Source organism: Mus pahari, chromosome 13 (genome assembly GCF_900095145.1).
Source record: "Mus pahari chromosome 13, PAHARI_EIJ_v1.1, whole genome shotgun sequence".
NCBI classification, from domain to species: domain Eukaryota; kingdom Metazoa; phylum Chordata; class Mammalia; order Rodentia; family Muridae; genus Mus; species Mus pahari.
In genome coordinates, this window is record NC_034602.1 from 76,820,977 (window position 1) to 76,837,495 (window position 16,519).

Genomic DNA, 16,519 nt, shown 5'->3' on the forward strand with positions numbered 1-16,519 from the left:
TTTTGCCAATACTGATTATTATCCAATCTCACCATCTTTTTTTTTTTGAAACTTTTTTTAATTTAGTTTTTTACACTCCGTATTCTATTCCCCATCTCCCGATCCACACTCTGACTGCTCCATATCCCACACCTCCTCCCCACCTCACCCTGTCTCCACATCTCCATGTGGATGCCCCAGCTCCCCACCCAACCTGACCTCTAAATTCTCTGGGGTCTCCAGTCTCTTGAGGGTTAGGTGCATCATCTATGAATGATCACAGACCCAGAAGTCCTCTACTGTATGTGTGTTAAGGGCCTCATATCAGCACATCTTAATTATATGCAATGTGTTTCATTCAGTATGCTGTCTATTTGGACAGAAGCAGCTGACCCCTATTGTTGAATTAGGGAAGGCTGAAAGAAGCTGAGGAGAAGGGTGATTCTTTTTATTTTCTTTCTTTCTTTCTTTTCTTCCGAGATAATGGTCATACTATGCAGTTCAGTCTGGCCTATAACTCAGTGCAGCATAGGATGACTTTAACTCCCAGTAATCCTTCTGCTTCAGTCTCTCAAATGTTCTAATTGTATGTATGAGATATCATGCCCAGTTACTATTGGTTTTCAAGAATGAAGTAAGCATATAAATAAGATTATGCCACTTTTCAGATTCATGTGAAAAGCATGTCCACATGACAAGGTTTGCTCACGTATGTACTCGCAAAATTTATTATCTTCAACTGTCACTTGTCCACCCTCAGGAGGAAATTGACCTGTAATAGTACGATCATTAAAAAAATGAAAACCTAGTTATGTCCTACTTTTGCTTGAAAATACTCAGCCTTTTCCATGTGGCCTCTATTTTCATTTCAGAATCCTTTAGTAGGCTAAGAAGTCACAGGAGGACATGACCCTGTTGACACTGCTGCCATACCACTGACCTTTCCACTACCTCCTGTGAAGAAAACTTGGGTTCTGTGGATTATGCCATAGGCTATTCTTCTTAGCCTTTTGCTAAGGATATTGTTCTTTAACCTTTTCTACTTTATTATTCAACAATAAAATTTAAGTTTTTAACCAGCATATCTTAATTATATGCAATGTGTTTCATTAATATATTTTAATAGATTTTGTGAAATTAAAATATAATTGCAATATTTCCCTTACCTTTTCTCTGTCCAACCTCATGCATTCTCTTGCTTTTTCTTAAATTAAGACATCTTGTCTTTAATTATTATATATGTCTTTAAATATTTATATATTTAATATGTATATGTAAACAAAAATATAATATATACATATATATTATATTAGACTGTATATGTATTTATATGTTATATATTTATATATGCTTATATAAATATATAAATTAAATATATAAATATATGACATTTATTATAATGTATATTAAATATGTAAATATATACACTGTATTAAATATGTGTATTATATAAATGTGTATATGTATATAAATGCATGCATATATGTATATTAATATGTATATTAAATATGTAAATACATATACTATATTTTATAAATATATAAATAAAATGTACTTAGTGCATTTAATGTTACTTATATATGTATGATTTCAGGACTGAACACTTGGATTTTAATCATAGTCACTTCTCAAGATGTTGTTCTTTGTTTTTCTAATTTTTCATTTATTAAAAATAGATTTTTTTCAGGCAATATAATCGGATTATGGTTTTCCTTCGATTTGTCCAAAATCTTCCCCACTTCCTTCCCATACAGGCCTACACGTTTCCTAGGCATCTCCTACTAGAAAGAAAGCAGGCATCTAAAATAGTAATAAAATAAGATAAAACAAAGACAAATTATTAGAATGGGACAATAAAAATGTAAAAAGAAAAGCAGCCCAAGAAAAAGCGTAAGGAATACATATAGATGCAGAAACACACAGGAATTCCATACAAACACAAAACCATAAGCTGTAGTATATACACAAAAGACCTATAAGGTAAATTCACTAAATAAATAATAAAGTAAAATAAATTAATACATTAATTAATAAATTAACAAAATAATGGAAACATTTTCATTTTAATTTTTTTAATTTAAAAATGATTAAACCTGAAAACGGTGTTTTCTGTTGAGTGGTGCCTGAGGAATCCAGGCCTGTGCCTTGTGGGGTCTCTGTAGCATTATCTCTTCTTCTCTCATCTCACATACAAAGTCCAGGGTTACTCTTCTCTCAATTGTCCAAATGGCTGTAAGCTCCAAGGAGCCATAGACAGTGTCTGCCCTCATTCCTTGTACACTGTTGTGCACAGTTTCCAGCACTTTATGAACAACTCTCTTCAATGAGTTTAATAATTTTATAATTTGAGGGCAAAGTTACAGATACAAGTTATCTACTAATTCTCCCAAACAATAAAACATGATCATATACTCTAACTTATTAAATTTTATTTTAAAAATTACATATTTGACATATCCAATCTAGAATAAAATTTAATATTTGTCTTAAGTGTTCAATTATGATAAGAAGTTATTTAAAAAATTTCCTTTTGTGGCCAAAATGTGTCTACCATATTTTTAAACCCAGTTAAAATATTTAAAATGGAAAGACAATCTTTAGAGTACATTAATATTTTTGTCAAATAAAAGTGAATGTAACCTTTTAATATGAAATAATTTTAAAAGAACAGGTTTTGAAATTTCAAGAACCTTGTTATGATTCATTTAGCACATGATTCCTTCGTTTCATGTTCCTTGTACTGTGGTTAGAAGCTGACTAATTCTGACCTTAAGTTACACTGTTTACTCGTTTTATAATCATATTATCCTTAATCTTCTAAGTCCAATTTTTGTCTAAAGATTATTGTATATCTTACTCCGTAGGGCTATTAAGAATGTCTGCATTTCAGTCCCTAAGAAGATAAATAACAAGGAGGTCCCACAGGAGAGTGCTTGAATCTCAGAAAGGGAAATAAAGTCAGCAGAGGTATATGTAAAGAGGGAACTGGGTGTTAGAGGGACTGAGGAGAAAATGGGGATGATGGGAATCTCTAGGACCTGCCAGAGACCTGCGGCTGGGGAGGTCCAGAGGAGTCCATGAGGATGACTCTTGCTGAGACTCTTAGCAGTGGGGGAACAGGGAGCCTGGAATTGCCACTCCCTGTAGTCAGGGAAGACTCCGTGGAGGGATAAGGAGAGCAACCCACCCACAGAAACTTGGTCCCACAATTGGTCCTGCCTTTAAGAAGTGAAGCGATAAAGATGGAGCAGAAACTGAAAAAATAGTCAACCAATGCCTGGCCCAATTTGAGACCCATTCCATGGGCAAGCCCCAATCTCTGACACTATTAATAATACCCTGTCATGCTTGCAGACAGGAGCCTATCATAACTGTCCTCTGAGAGGCTCCACCCAGCAGCTGACTCCACAGATGTGGAGACCCACAGCCAAACATTAGACTGAGCAAGGGAAGTCTTATGAAAGAGATTGGGGAGGGAATGAGGAACCAGGGGATAAAGACTCCATAGGAAGACAAAGTCAACTAACCTGGACCCTTGAGGGTTCCCAGAGACTGAACGACCAATCAAAGAGGATACATGGTGGACCTAGGCACCACATATACGAAGCAATGTGCAGCTTAGTCTTCACATGGATCCCCTAACAACAGGAGTAGGCACTGCCCCTGACTCTGTCGCATGCCTGGGGATCCTGTTCCTCTAACTGGGCTGCCTTTTCTGGTTTCAGTGGAAGAGGATGTGCCTAGCCCTGCAGTGACTTGATGTACCTGGGTTGGCTGGTATCCAGGGTTCCTACACCTTCTCCAAGAAGAAAAGGAGGGAAGATGGGGATGAGGCTATATGATGGGGAAACTGGGAGAAGGAGGCTGCAAGCAGGATATAAAGTGAATAAATAATTAATAAAAAATAAGGTATGTGTTTGTGAATGACTACATATATAATAGATTTATCGTTTGTAACATTTGATATTGGTCAGTACTTTTATACAGTCTTCTCAAATATTGTGAAGCCCACATAACTTTCTGCTTATTAAGATCATGTAGGATTCACTATAATCAAAAGGTTTGTTAAATGTAAAACTTACATCTTTTCACATATTTGTTTTTATTATCTTTAATTAAGTGCATTTGTGTACATATGTGTGTGCGTATGTGCATTTTGCAGGTGCCCTCGAAGCCAGAGGCATTTGATACCATGAGGCTTGAGCAACAGGCAGTTGTGAGCCACTTGACAGGTGCTAGGAGGCAAACTTGGGTCTAATACATGAGTAGGATGTGTTCCTCACCACTGAGCTGTCTCTAGCCCCACATATGTTACATGTTCACAATTCAAGTAAGTAAATAAAATAAGAGAGAGCATTGAAAGTATGGATAATGACCAAGAGGAAGAAGGTCAGATAAACCCCAGAAGGGTAGTATCAATTTGAGTATGAAACCTTGGTTATTATTACATTTAGAAGTATCACTTTGGAGCCAGGCCTGGTGGCGCACTCCTTAACTCCCCAGCACTTGGGAGGCAGAGGCAGGCAGATTTCTAAGTTTGAGGCCAGCCTGGTCTACAGAGTGAGTTCCAGGACAGCAAGGGCTACACAGAGAAACCCTGTCTTGAAAAACAAAACAAAAAAAAAAAAAAAAAAAAAAAAAAAAAAAAGAAAAAAAAAAAAAAAAAAAAAAAAAAAAAGAAAGAAAGAAAGAAAGAAAGCAGAAGAAAGAAAGAAGTATCACTTTGTTTAAATTGTATAAGCCAAGTAGCAAATGGAGGGAAAGGTTTTATTATATTTTAATGCTTAACAACTGAGTAGTTGTCAATAGTTGAAAGAATTGTGTTAAATCAGTAGTAAGAGAAAAGCCTGACTCAGATGAATATGTATGCCTCTGTGAGTCTTTTCCTGAACCTCTCTCAAAGGAGCATGTCTCCTCAGCAAGCATCAGACAGGCACACAGGGCACTTAACTACGTGTGGGCAAAAATTTTCAAACCCATAAGATAAAGATTAATATTTTGCCCCATAAATTGTATTCATACATGTATTTGCAGAGAGAAAAAGGAAGTTTTGTGATAAACTATAAAAATTCATTGTAATGTGTATCAGCTATGGACATTAATGCTATGTAACCTATATCAAATTATTAATATTATCTAGTATCTGTTATAAATTCAAATAATGCTGGTAAAATCATGGCATGGTTCTTCTGACAAAGGGAAAATAATTACATGGATGCTCAGATGCTGGACTGTTTGAAACTCTTTTACAATAGGATGTCCACACAAGTCACTAAAAGCATAATTGACACACTCATTATGATTCATTAAGCACATACTTGGTTACAATATTAGCCAGGCCCACTCTACTGATGAGTGATGCGGGAACAGGATTGTTTTTAAGTGACTCTGACACTTGCTCCATCAATTCAAACTTAAGAGTTCTGTAACATCTTTCTTTTAAATAGCTTGTAGGGCAAGTAGCAAAGGAATTGATGAATTTACTCAGTCATTACCTCCTTTACACACACTTTATTTGTAGGAATTTATAGCCTCTAAAGTCACTTGTAAGTGAATATGATTTTTAAAGAGAGCTCAAGCAAGCATTTATGTTCATTCTCTTTATTAAAAAAAAAAGACAACATAGCTTTGTTCTTTTGTTAACTTTAAAAACTATCCTCAAATTTGACATGAAAGGTTAGGTTATTTCTCAATGATTTCAATTCATACAAGATGATGATAATTGTCTAAAGTGTATCAAACTTTTATCCAAGCTCCAAATTCTACAGACCACAACTGCAGTCTAATAGACTTCTGGCTTCTTTCTGAAATAAGAATCAATAAGTCTTCCACTTCGGTCTATGAACCATACTGTGGTTCTCAAAGTGAATTTCCCTACTACTTATTCTAGTCCACTAATGACTAGGGGAGTTATTTACATGACTGCTAGAATGTATCAGTGGCATTTCCTTTTGCACCACCTGGTCTGTGCATTATAGTTGAAATAATCCAGAGAGATCATTTAATTCCATTGGCTACACAACAGTGACTTCAGCCACACCTCAGTCTGTGGTCTCCAAGCTTCTTCCTGAATATCTGCAGAGATGGGTGCTCTTGACATTTAAAGTTTGTCCTTTGAGAGTGTTCTACTGTGTTAACATATTATATCTTGACTCTGACATCTGAGTCCCTCCAAAAGTTATGGACTTTTGTATGACAATCTGTTCACTTTGTTTCATATGAGTTCCCTCAAAGTGTTTTTCAAGGAAAAATAACACACACACACACACACACACACACACACACACACACACACACGCACTCCATACTCCTGTGAGGTGTGGATTACTCCTGTAGGATTTGTTAGAGAGGTCCTAGAGTGACCTGACTCTTGACATTCATTCACCAGCTATATTATTAGCTGATAAGACCCAACTGCTGAAGATTTCACATTCCTTAAAGAAAGAGGGAGATAAAAATGAAACTGAGCTTGAAGCCTGTGAGCTACAGTAATAAGATCTACTCTGTAAAACAAATCTGTGAGCTTACTGCAAGCTACAGCAAGAGTGTTCTCTGCTGTGACCAAGCAGATTTTTTTAAAAAATTTATATTTTATTTACATTTCATATGTTATCCATTTTCCTGGCTTCCCTTCCAATAACCCCCTAACCCATTCCCTCTTCCCCTGCTCACCAATCCACCTACTCCCTCTTCCGTGTCCTGGCATTGCTAGGGGGTCTCGATTTTTCCTGGTCTTTCAATCTAGATCACATTATATTCAGTGGACAGGATTATAGACAATATAGATTGTGGTAAGATTAAGGGGGAGTTTCCCTTGGAATTTAAAAGACATGTTTCAAACAACCAGGATGGAGATTTTTTTATTATGTCTACTCTTTTTTTATACTCCATTTATTATCACCCTCCCATTCCACCCTCTTACAGTTTCTCATCCCATTCCCCCTATACATCTCCATGAGGGTGTCCTCACACCCATACCCACACCACAACATCCTGCCTCCCCAATCCCAGGGACTTCAAATCCCTACATGGGGGCATCGAGCCTTCTCAGGGCCAACAGCCTCTCCTCCCATTGACGTCCAATAAGGCCATCTTCTGCTTCATCTGCAGCCGGAGCCATGGGTCCCTCCATGTGTACTCTTTGGTTGGTGATTTAGTCCCTGGGAGCTCTGTGGATATTGGTTGTGTAACCAACCACCTTATGATAAGATTTTAGGCCTGCTCTGTAGGACAAAACAGTGTGCCTAGAATTGTTAGCCTGGAAGTGTGCTCCTGACTGGGGAGGTCATAGACCCTCAAAGGGAACCTACTAGTATTATTTTGCTAAATAGACACATAGCCAAATTGTATTCTAAACATGTTTATAGCCATAGACCTGTGTTGCTCTCAGTATTGTTCAGAAAGGCTTCTTAATGCATCAAGCCAGAATTAAAAGAGAGTCATAACTGGTCAAAAGGAGAAGAGTCAGTGTTGGTGAATTGATGGTCTCTAAATAAGGCATCATTTCACAGCCTCCAGGGCTCAGAGAGCATGATAGAAAGGGGAAGAAACATTGTAAGAGCCAAATGATGGAGAGTTGTGTAGCAAAAAGATACTGATTGACAAAACATAGACACTCTTGAACTCACTGCAGCTGATGTTGCTACACAAACCTAAATTAGATTGAACCTATTAACATTTCACTGAGGGTGGGAAAGGTAACCATGGCTCCTCACTGCTCCTTGGGGGAACTACTAGCAATTATTGATGGCTGAGGGAAGTGATACTCTTTTCTCCAGTCGGGTAGCCAGTGACTAATTTCTTATGACTCTGGTGAATTACTTGCAAACAACTCTAAACTTAGTGAGTCACCCCAAAAGAAGACATGAAGGCTATTTTGTGTTAATCAGATATTCCAGCGAATGGAGCCTGGCCATGAAGTGTGGTTGATATACTTAGTGTCAGTCCATTGGACAAAACTGATTATCCATTGATAGCAGCAGGTATCAAGTTTCTTGATTGGGGTGGAAATTTATGTCCACATCCTCTTCCCTCCATCTTGGGACTTTGTCTTGTTTGAGTACGAAGTTGGGTGGGTAGAGAGGTATTTGAGATCTAGAAGAAGTTGGGCAAAGGGAACGAATCTGATCAAAATACATTGTATGAAAAAATGTAATGGTAATAAAGGTGCCCCATGTGAAAAAAAAGAAAAAGAAGAGATAAAAGTAGGCAGAAGGCTTGTTGAGAAGGATTTCAGTGAGAGAAAGAATGAAAGCAGGCAACAGAGGCTGAAGTGGTAAAAAAAAAAAAAATCATCATATGCATGCAGAAAACTATAAACCAAAAATGAAAAAAACGTGGTGGGCTCACGTGTGTTGGTTGGCTATCTGCCCAACGTCATAGTTGAATACGTGTAGTGAATTATGCAGCTGGATAAAAAGAACCTGTGCACCAGAAGATCTTAGCTAAGCCATGGTCTCAGAGTTGGGACTGATTACATACCCTACTCATTCTAAGTGAGGACAAAAGCCATATGGGGTCAAGTGCATACAGTAAATTCACGGGGGAATCAGAACACACAAGGTTTCTGAGGTAGAAGAACAAGAGGAAGTGGGGTTCTGAGAGAACTTTTACATAAGGTTCAACAGGGCATTGGGTGGGTAGGTAGGGAGAATCTGGAAGAAGCTAGGGGAGGAGAGAAAATGTGATTCAAATATGTTTTATGAAAAAAATAAAATAATTTAAGAAAACCACAGAAAAGGAAAAATAAAACATTGTTATTTTAATAAAAGAATCATTATTAAATGTCAAGACATAAAATTACATAAAGACAGAAAGTATATCTGGGCTTCAATAAGTGACAACTAGCAATTTTTACGAGAATACTTTCAGCTAAGTAAAAGAAACTAAAATCAACTTTTAGGAAAGACATTCAGAAGCATGCCATACAATACACACACATACACGTGTGTACTCATGTATACACACACGCGCACTTACATACACACAAATGCACTTAACATTTCTACCCTTGAATGAGAACCTACTCTGACATCAGAATGCTCAAAATGAAAACTAATATATGTTGATATATTGTATTTAACAGATCACCAGTTCAGTTCTCTTAGAGTCAGTGAAACAAGGATAAATGTTGTTATATATAATAAACTTTAGTGTTTCTTTGGATTCCTCTACCTTTAGAGTGACACTGTAAAAATGCTGGTTATAGATGGGTCTTGGAAACCAATTGCAGCAATTAGCATAATATTGGCAGAATTCTAGTTGTGGTATTTTAAATCAAGTGATAACCCTCTCAATTTCTCAGGCCCTTGGCCTACACAATGGGAAGATCTGATAATCATTTTGTACTTGCTGCTGGCTGTTTTCGAGATTAAGTGGTATAATAGACACGCAACACTTTTGTCTATAGAGCAATAAGCCCCAAATCCATGAGAGACAAACTTTAAAGGAAAACCACAAAGGAAATATTCTGCATCACTCAACCATAGTTTCCATGAAAGTGCCAGTGTCACTCATTTCTCAGTTTCAATGGATTATGATAGTTGAGTCAGTAGAATACTGACTGATCCCAGGAGCGGCTTTCCAGCCACAGACTTCTCCATTCCATTGTGCTGGGAGTGTATAAAAGAGATGCAACAGTGAGGTGCCTGTCATCCTCCACTGACGATAGCAGAATCAGAGAGGAGCAGAGTGGAGAGTTTCAGGTAAGAAGGCTCTGAAGTATTGCTGTAAACTATGGATATACAGCTCTTCTAGGAGACAGATGGTATATGTACATATTATTTTTTTCAAACTAACAAAATTGAAACTGTCGTGGGACACTTGCTTGAAATTGCAAACAGTAATTTGACTGTCCACTTGTGTATTTCTGTTTGTACACATTTAAAACCATTTTTCTATAGTAAGGATATATTTTAAGAATGGCCATAAAGGAATCTTTGCAAGGACTGGGCACTGATGAGGGGGTTGGAAATAGCATCAGGTTCATCATTTTGAATTTTATGGACCAAGTCAACAAAGATGGAAGGAATTCTATGGGTATGAAGAATTAACCACTTTGACCTTGCCACGTGTAGTGGTGTAAATCTTTAGTGACAACATTTGAGAGGCAAGGCCGGTGAATATATCTCTGTAAGTTTGAGGCCAACCTGGTCTACCCAGTGAGTTCCAGGACAGCCAGAGCTACACAGAGAGTCTCTGTCTTGGCTGGGAAAAAAGAATTCCGACCTTGTTAGTAACATCCTTTTCATCTTTAAAGTATCATCATTTATGCACCATTCTAATATGTCATACTGATTTCAAATAATAATCATTTAAATTCTCTTTTATATCAACCTTTGAATGAAATGGATGGTGCCACAGAACACATCTGACACATAAGACTTTTCTCTTTTTTATTATCTGTTTCTTTGCATATTTATTATTTGTGTAAAGAAAAGTTACTGATTTGTGAAAGTTGAGTCTGTATCATGCCACATTGCTGGTTTATCATTTCTTGAAGTTTCACAGTAGAATTTTTGGTTCTCTCATGTATGTAACAATATACTGCTAGGGCTTGGGGGAAAATGGTCATTGGTAATTATGGCATATAGCAATTATAAAACAAAGGAGTCTATGATGTGTCTTATCTGTTTAATGAGATTTTAAATAATCCTTGAAAACTATTCCTTTGTATAAAATTCTCTACAATTCTATTCTCTTCAAAATTATTTCCCCATTCTGTCTCTTCTATATTCTCTCAATGTTTTGTAACTTCTGCACATAGTATATATCACATGTTAGTTTACATTACAAAGACATCATTATCTATCTCTGAGTAGTCTCTTCCTGAAAGGGCTCAAGCCTTATAGTTATATCCTTGAGAGTGGCTGGCACTATGTCTGAAGAAGGAAGGTAGAAGTGTATAAAATGAGGGATGCATTGTACTATAGGTTTTCTATACTGAGAGTTGGCCATTAGAATGCTAAACCAGACAAAACTTTTAAATACCTGTCTTTAAATTCATCAATTGCATCCCGGTATTCTGTATATTCCAGTTATGTTTTCATTGATATGATGAGAAAGAAACAAAGACAGAGTTCAAGATGTAACATTTTATTCTTTTATGTTTTAATCTTCTGTCTCATAGAAAAACTCAGGAAGTGATAAAAACGAATAGCCATGATCTCAAAATTGTCCCCAAATGATGTTAGTGAGATGGGAAATGAGCATTTTCCTTGGTGTAAAATAATAAAAATATTCTTCAGAAAACTGTACTGCCTACTGACCAGTAACTCTCTGGTTAATAAGGTCTTTAAGACAGCATTCATAAATATGTGAATAGTTATTTTTAAAGAACTGATATAATGAAGTCATAAAATCACAAACCATCCCTGTATTTTCTTTTGAAAAGTTTCCCACTAGTAAACAGACAATAAAACTGAAAACGTCTGGCTAAGTCCCATGAGCTGTTAGTTACTGTACCAGGCTTGTATCTTCTGGATTTCCGTTAATATTCGGTCTTCTTTATGATGCCTAGGACAAGATGAAAACTCTTCTCCTGCTCTCTGCCATCCTGGCAGTAACTGCTTGTCTCCCGGTGAGTACTCACATCTATTTCTAAAGCGTTTACAAACTTTAGACTCATGATCCTCCACGATGTTATTACTCTTTCTTCACACTTTAGTGCTTAAAGAAAGATACTTTCAGCCTGACCTGTAGCATTATATTTCAGGAAATGTCATATGCTCTTTGGTGCATGACTGATCCCACGTATTTTGGGGGCACTAGCGAACACAATAAGATTTAAAATTCTCTCTGAGAAATGGGAGCATCATCCAATGCTAGAGCACTTCCCTGATAGCTGTCTTGGTTTCTATTGCCGTGATAAACACCATAACCAAAACCAGCTTGGGGAGGGAAAGTTTTATTGCACTTTGCAGCTGTTAGGTCACATCCCATTACTAAAGGATGCCAGAGAAGCAACTAAAGACAGGAACAGGAGTCGAGAAACGAAGCTGAGGCTGTGGAGAGGTGCTTCTTTCTGATTTGCTCCCTCTGGCTTATTCATCATGCTTTCCCATACAACTTAGGACCACCTGCTCAAGGTTAGTGCTGACTGAGTGGCCTGGGTCCTTCCACACCAATAATTAAAGAAGAAAATGCCCTATAGACTTGCCCAAGAGGAAACAGATGGAGACATTCCCCTTCTCAGAGAATCCTACTTTTGTATCATGTTCACAACAACAAGCCTGGACACTAACTTTGAGAACCCAAAGGATTCTCAAAGTATCAAAGGATGGTTGATCCTCAGCACCACAAAAAGAAAAAGTAATCATGATGACCAGTAGCACTTTTTTTTTTTCTGAATATTGTCTCTTTATCATCTGGACAACCAAGTCCTATATTTTAATGGATAGCATGAAACAGTATTAGAAAGTAGCTGAATTATTCCTCACATGTACATGCATATATTTCTCATGTGTTTACATCAGCACAAGTTCATTTCACTGATTGACTTTTAGGTGCCTAAGGACCAGGAACGAGAAAAACGAAGTGTAAGTTGCTTTTCATCTTCCCATGTCAGTTTGTGTGTGTGTGTGTGTGTGTGTGTGTGTGTGTGTGTGTGTGTGTGTGTGTAAGATAGTCACAACTGTGGTTAAAGGCATTTAGTCACCCAAACCTCTTAACCTCTGCAGAGAGTCTCAAGAATCTTTGGAGCATTAGCATTGGAGTAGTGTATAGAGTTCGATTTGGGGGGATACCTGAATTCAGTATAAATTAATTGGTTAATATCTGCCCACATAGAGAAAAAAAAACTTTTCATTTCATATAAAAATGACAGGCAGTTTTAGTTGTATGTCGCTCTGTGACAAAGGGCACAGTGCAGTTCTCACAGGGAACTTCCCAAAATATCCCACCTCTTAAAGGCACTATCTTCCAATGGCATTGAGTTAGGGACCACGTGATCTGTCTAAGGACAAATGATCTGTCTAAGTACATTTGACATCCCATTCCAAGAGGTAGTAGACCAGTCTTGATGACAAAAGCAGGGAAAAAAATCAGCAAAACATTATTTTGGTATGAACAGACAAGCAAAAACATTCAAGAAAAATGGGGGCATGGGAATGAAGAAAAGACAGACGTACATACAGAAAAACTAGGGTGAAGTAGGCCATGTGTTCTGATGGATATGTACCTGAGGCAGCCTCGAAATTCAGCACTCTATTATATACAGCAGGAAGTGAGTTAGCTAGTGTCAGCAGAAGGTCTCAGGATTGGAGAGGTTATAGATAGCAGTCATTCAGGAAGCATTTGATGCCTTCTGCACACACTGGTTTTAGCCAGCTGCAACCATTTCATACATTGGCTAGGGGAAGACTTAAATGTTCTTCTGAGCCTGACCCTGATTTGCCATTCCCTTTGGGCTAAGACATTGAAATCCTTGACCAGGCCATGCTTAGGTCAATAATATAGCACTTCCCACATGCAGCACAAAAACTGATAGAAATGTAGACACAGAGTGAGAGGAAGAAATAAAGAGATGATTTTCAATATATGATTTGGTTAATGGTCATATGAATAAAAAAGATACATATTACAGAGCCTTCACCTCTCTTATCATTCATTACCTTATAGCTATAGAAAGAATTATTTGAAAATTTTGCTTTGAAGTCTAAGATTTGGAATATAGTTATCTCTAATTTTCTAAACTGAAATAATTAAACCCTTGTTAATTTTACAAATAAAGACTGACCTTTCCTCTTATCAACAGGCCAGTAACAGTGACAGTGATGAATTCCCTTCACGGATTCCCTTTCCCCCATACGGGTATCCATTTGGTACATACCCACCATTCTTAAATCAAGGCAACCCGTGGTATTATTATTATTATTATTATCATTATCCTCTTTTCCCCCTGCCCTTCACTCCACCTCCAACTGCAGATCCCTAACAGCAAATAAAAGAAAAGTCACACTGTGGATTATTTAAGGTAAGTTTGAATAATACAATCACTTTTGCTGGTTTCTGTTTTCTGTTTGTGAGTATAAATGCATCACTCCATGAAAATAGATGTTACAATGTTGCTAGCTATTAGGATCCTACCTGTTTCAGTATTTTTTCTGTGGTTAATGTTGTTGTTACCAACAGTGGAGTTATATACTATGTGTCCTTTAGATCCAATAACACCACAGTTTAAATTCCTTGTTTGCTACAATACAATAAAACCAAGTCTGTTTTCATGTTCTTATTTGAGCATTTTCTACTAAAACAGTTTTTCACTTTGGGATGAATCATAGGAATAGTAGAAGCAAATGTCAATCTAAACCTGAGACTGGATGAACTTATGAATCTAGACAGTAAAAGAAATTTCTTCCTAGCCCTTAGAAAAATAATCTAAGAATTTTAATGTTAATCACCCAAAACAATGTTGTAAATCTAACATTTTAAAAAAAACCTATAGCCTTATGTTTCACTTAAAATATAGTAACTGTTATCTCAGCATACCAGATTCAAAGTGGTAAGTCTGCATGCCCTGGATAGATTGGGGACAGGCTATACTGTAGACTAAATACAGACCCAAAACATTTTAGAAAACAAAAAACTTCTCACTGTAATGCACAAACATATAATATGCATACACACACATGCACAAATGCACACACACTCATATATGCACACATACACACATGCACACACATACACACATGCACACACATACACACAAACACACATTCATACACACACACACACACACACACACACACACAAAGGCTCTGACTTTTTCTTTTTCTACTCAGCATTCATGTGCTGAATGTTTTCTAAGTCTTAAGCTACATGGATTTTTATGACAACATATATCATGAAATATAATTTATGTGTATAGGCATATGCATATATATATCTTGTAAGTTCTCTAGAGAATAACCCATTTGGATTAGTAATTATATACCTTTCATTTATTTCAGGTTACTTTGAAATTGAATATGAACCACTTTCTTGAAGGATCAATATTCCTGTTAAGAGAGAAAAATAAAAGCAATTGAAATAGCATATGCTGTGGTCTCTTTGGAAGTTCTTTTACTAAGCATTAAAAGGAAGATCCTGGGTTTTAAGTTTTCGTGGCTGTTTTTAACTTTTCATTTTAAAAATGTAACATTTTATTAATTTGGGGAACTTTATACAAGTATATAACGCATGTTGATGATATTCATCCTTCCCACCTTTTCCTCACTTCTCCCAGATCTCTATCACCCAACGTTGTGTCCTCTTCATTTTTTTTAATAGCCCACCAGATCTAAGTTGAGATGCCCATAAACTTGTGGTTATTTGGCCATCCACATGAGCCACATCCTTAAAAATGCTGACTCTCCTTCTCCGAGAAACCATCTTCTCAGTTATGGGTGAAGGCTTGTGAGCCTTCCACTTCATGCTGGAATGTGGAGTGTTTCCATTGTTGCAGGACTTATGCAGGCAACCAGAACTGCAGTGGGCTCAGGAGTGTGTAGTCCTATCATGTTGGGAAGATTCTGTATTGTTCTAATTTTCCTCAAGCTCTGATTCTTACAATATTTCTATCACCTCTCCCACTATTGTCCCTGAGCCTTGTATAAGGAATAGGATATTTATGTCCCATTTGTGGCTGAGAATGATACAGACACCTATCTTGTGAATTTTGACCAATTTCTAGTTTCTTTTCTCACCAATCATAATTCACAGAAACTTCTGCAATGAGGTACAGTAGCGTAAGGGACAGAGACATGGATTTAGAAAGCCACTTGATACTTGCGCCCCTTGTCAGAAAAATATATTTATTATAATAAAAGTGAAACAAAATTTAGCATGTTTTAATATACATGTGTGAATTATACACCTAGGCATGTGTCTGCCCAGATCTGCCTGTGCATATATAGAAGTCAGAGTTCAACCTCAAATGTTCCTTCAAGTTCTGTCCACTTTGTTTTTGAAGACATGTTTCTCATTGGCCTGATGCTTGCTGATTGATCTAGGTTGACTGTCCAGTAAGCACCATGGATCTGTGTCATCCTCGCATTGAGATTAGACATGCATGTCACTGTACCTTTTTTGTTGTTGTTGTTGCTTTGTTAATTCTGGATATCAAACTCATTGTCCATAAGCTTACATGTTATCTTTGTTACTCTTCTATGGGTGCAAAGACACACCATGACTAAGACAATTATAAAAGGTAATATTTAATTACGGGCTTACTTACATCTTCAGAAGTAAGTCAGGGATTATGACATTAGGCAGGCGTGGTGTTGCAGAAGTAGCTGAGATATTAATAACAGGAATCTCTCCTAAACTGAATCCCTTACAGCCTTGTTTAATAAGGATGCACCTGTGGAGATTATATAATAATCCAAAGCAGGGAATTTCAGGATGATCACCTGCTAGTTATTAGCTTGACCCACTCTGGCTCCTGACACCTAAAGATGAGAGAAAATAAATGTCTCATGACTCTTATGCCTAAACACCATCATTCTGGCTCAGTCCACCCTAAGTGCAAGAATTTCCATACTCTTCCTAATAAGGACTATGG

The 16,519-nt window shown here is 37.0% G+C and overlaps 1 protein-coding gene across 1 annotated transcript; it reads left to right on the top strand.

Annotated features, from left to right (window-relative positions):
* The first annotated feature begins 9,649 nt into the window (after window positions 1-9,649).
* Fdcsp (follicular dendritic cell secreted protein) lies at window positions 9,650-15,014 on the top strand. Its single transcript, XM_021210147.1, has 5 exons — window positions 9,650-9,683; window positions 11,498-11,557; window positions 12,483-12,515; window positions 13,733-13,951; window positions 14,928-15,014. The coding sequence occupies exons 2-4, from the start codon at window positions 11,504-11,506 to the stop codon at window positions 13,910-13,912; spliced, it is 267 nt and encodes an 88-aa protein (XP_021065806.1). The 5' UTR covers window positions 9,650-9,683; window positions 11,498-11,503; the 3' UTR covers window positions 13,913-13,951; window positions 14,928-15,014.
* The last annotated feature ends 1,505 nt before the right edge of the window (window positions 15,015-16,519 follow it).

What these genes read in the sequence shown, in the direction of transcription:
- Fdcsp (XM_021210147.1), top strand. Translation starts at nt 11,504, where the DNA reads ATGAAAACTCTTCTCCTGCTCTCTGCCATCCTGGCAGTAACTGCTTGT. An exon ending in CAGTAACTGCTTGTCTCCCG is followed by an intron (nt 11,558 to 12,482) that starts GTGAGTACTCAC and finishes ATTGACTTTTAG; the next exon opens with GTGCCTAAGGACCAGGAACG. An exon ending in AGGAACGAGAAAAACGAAGT is followed by an intron (nt 12,516 to 13,732) that starts GTAAGTTGCTTT and finishes TCTTATCAACAG; the next exon opens with GCCAGTAACAGTGACAGTGA.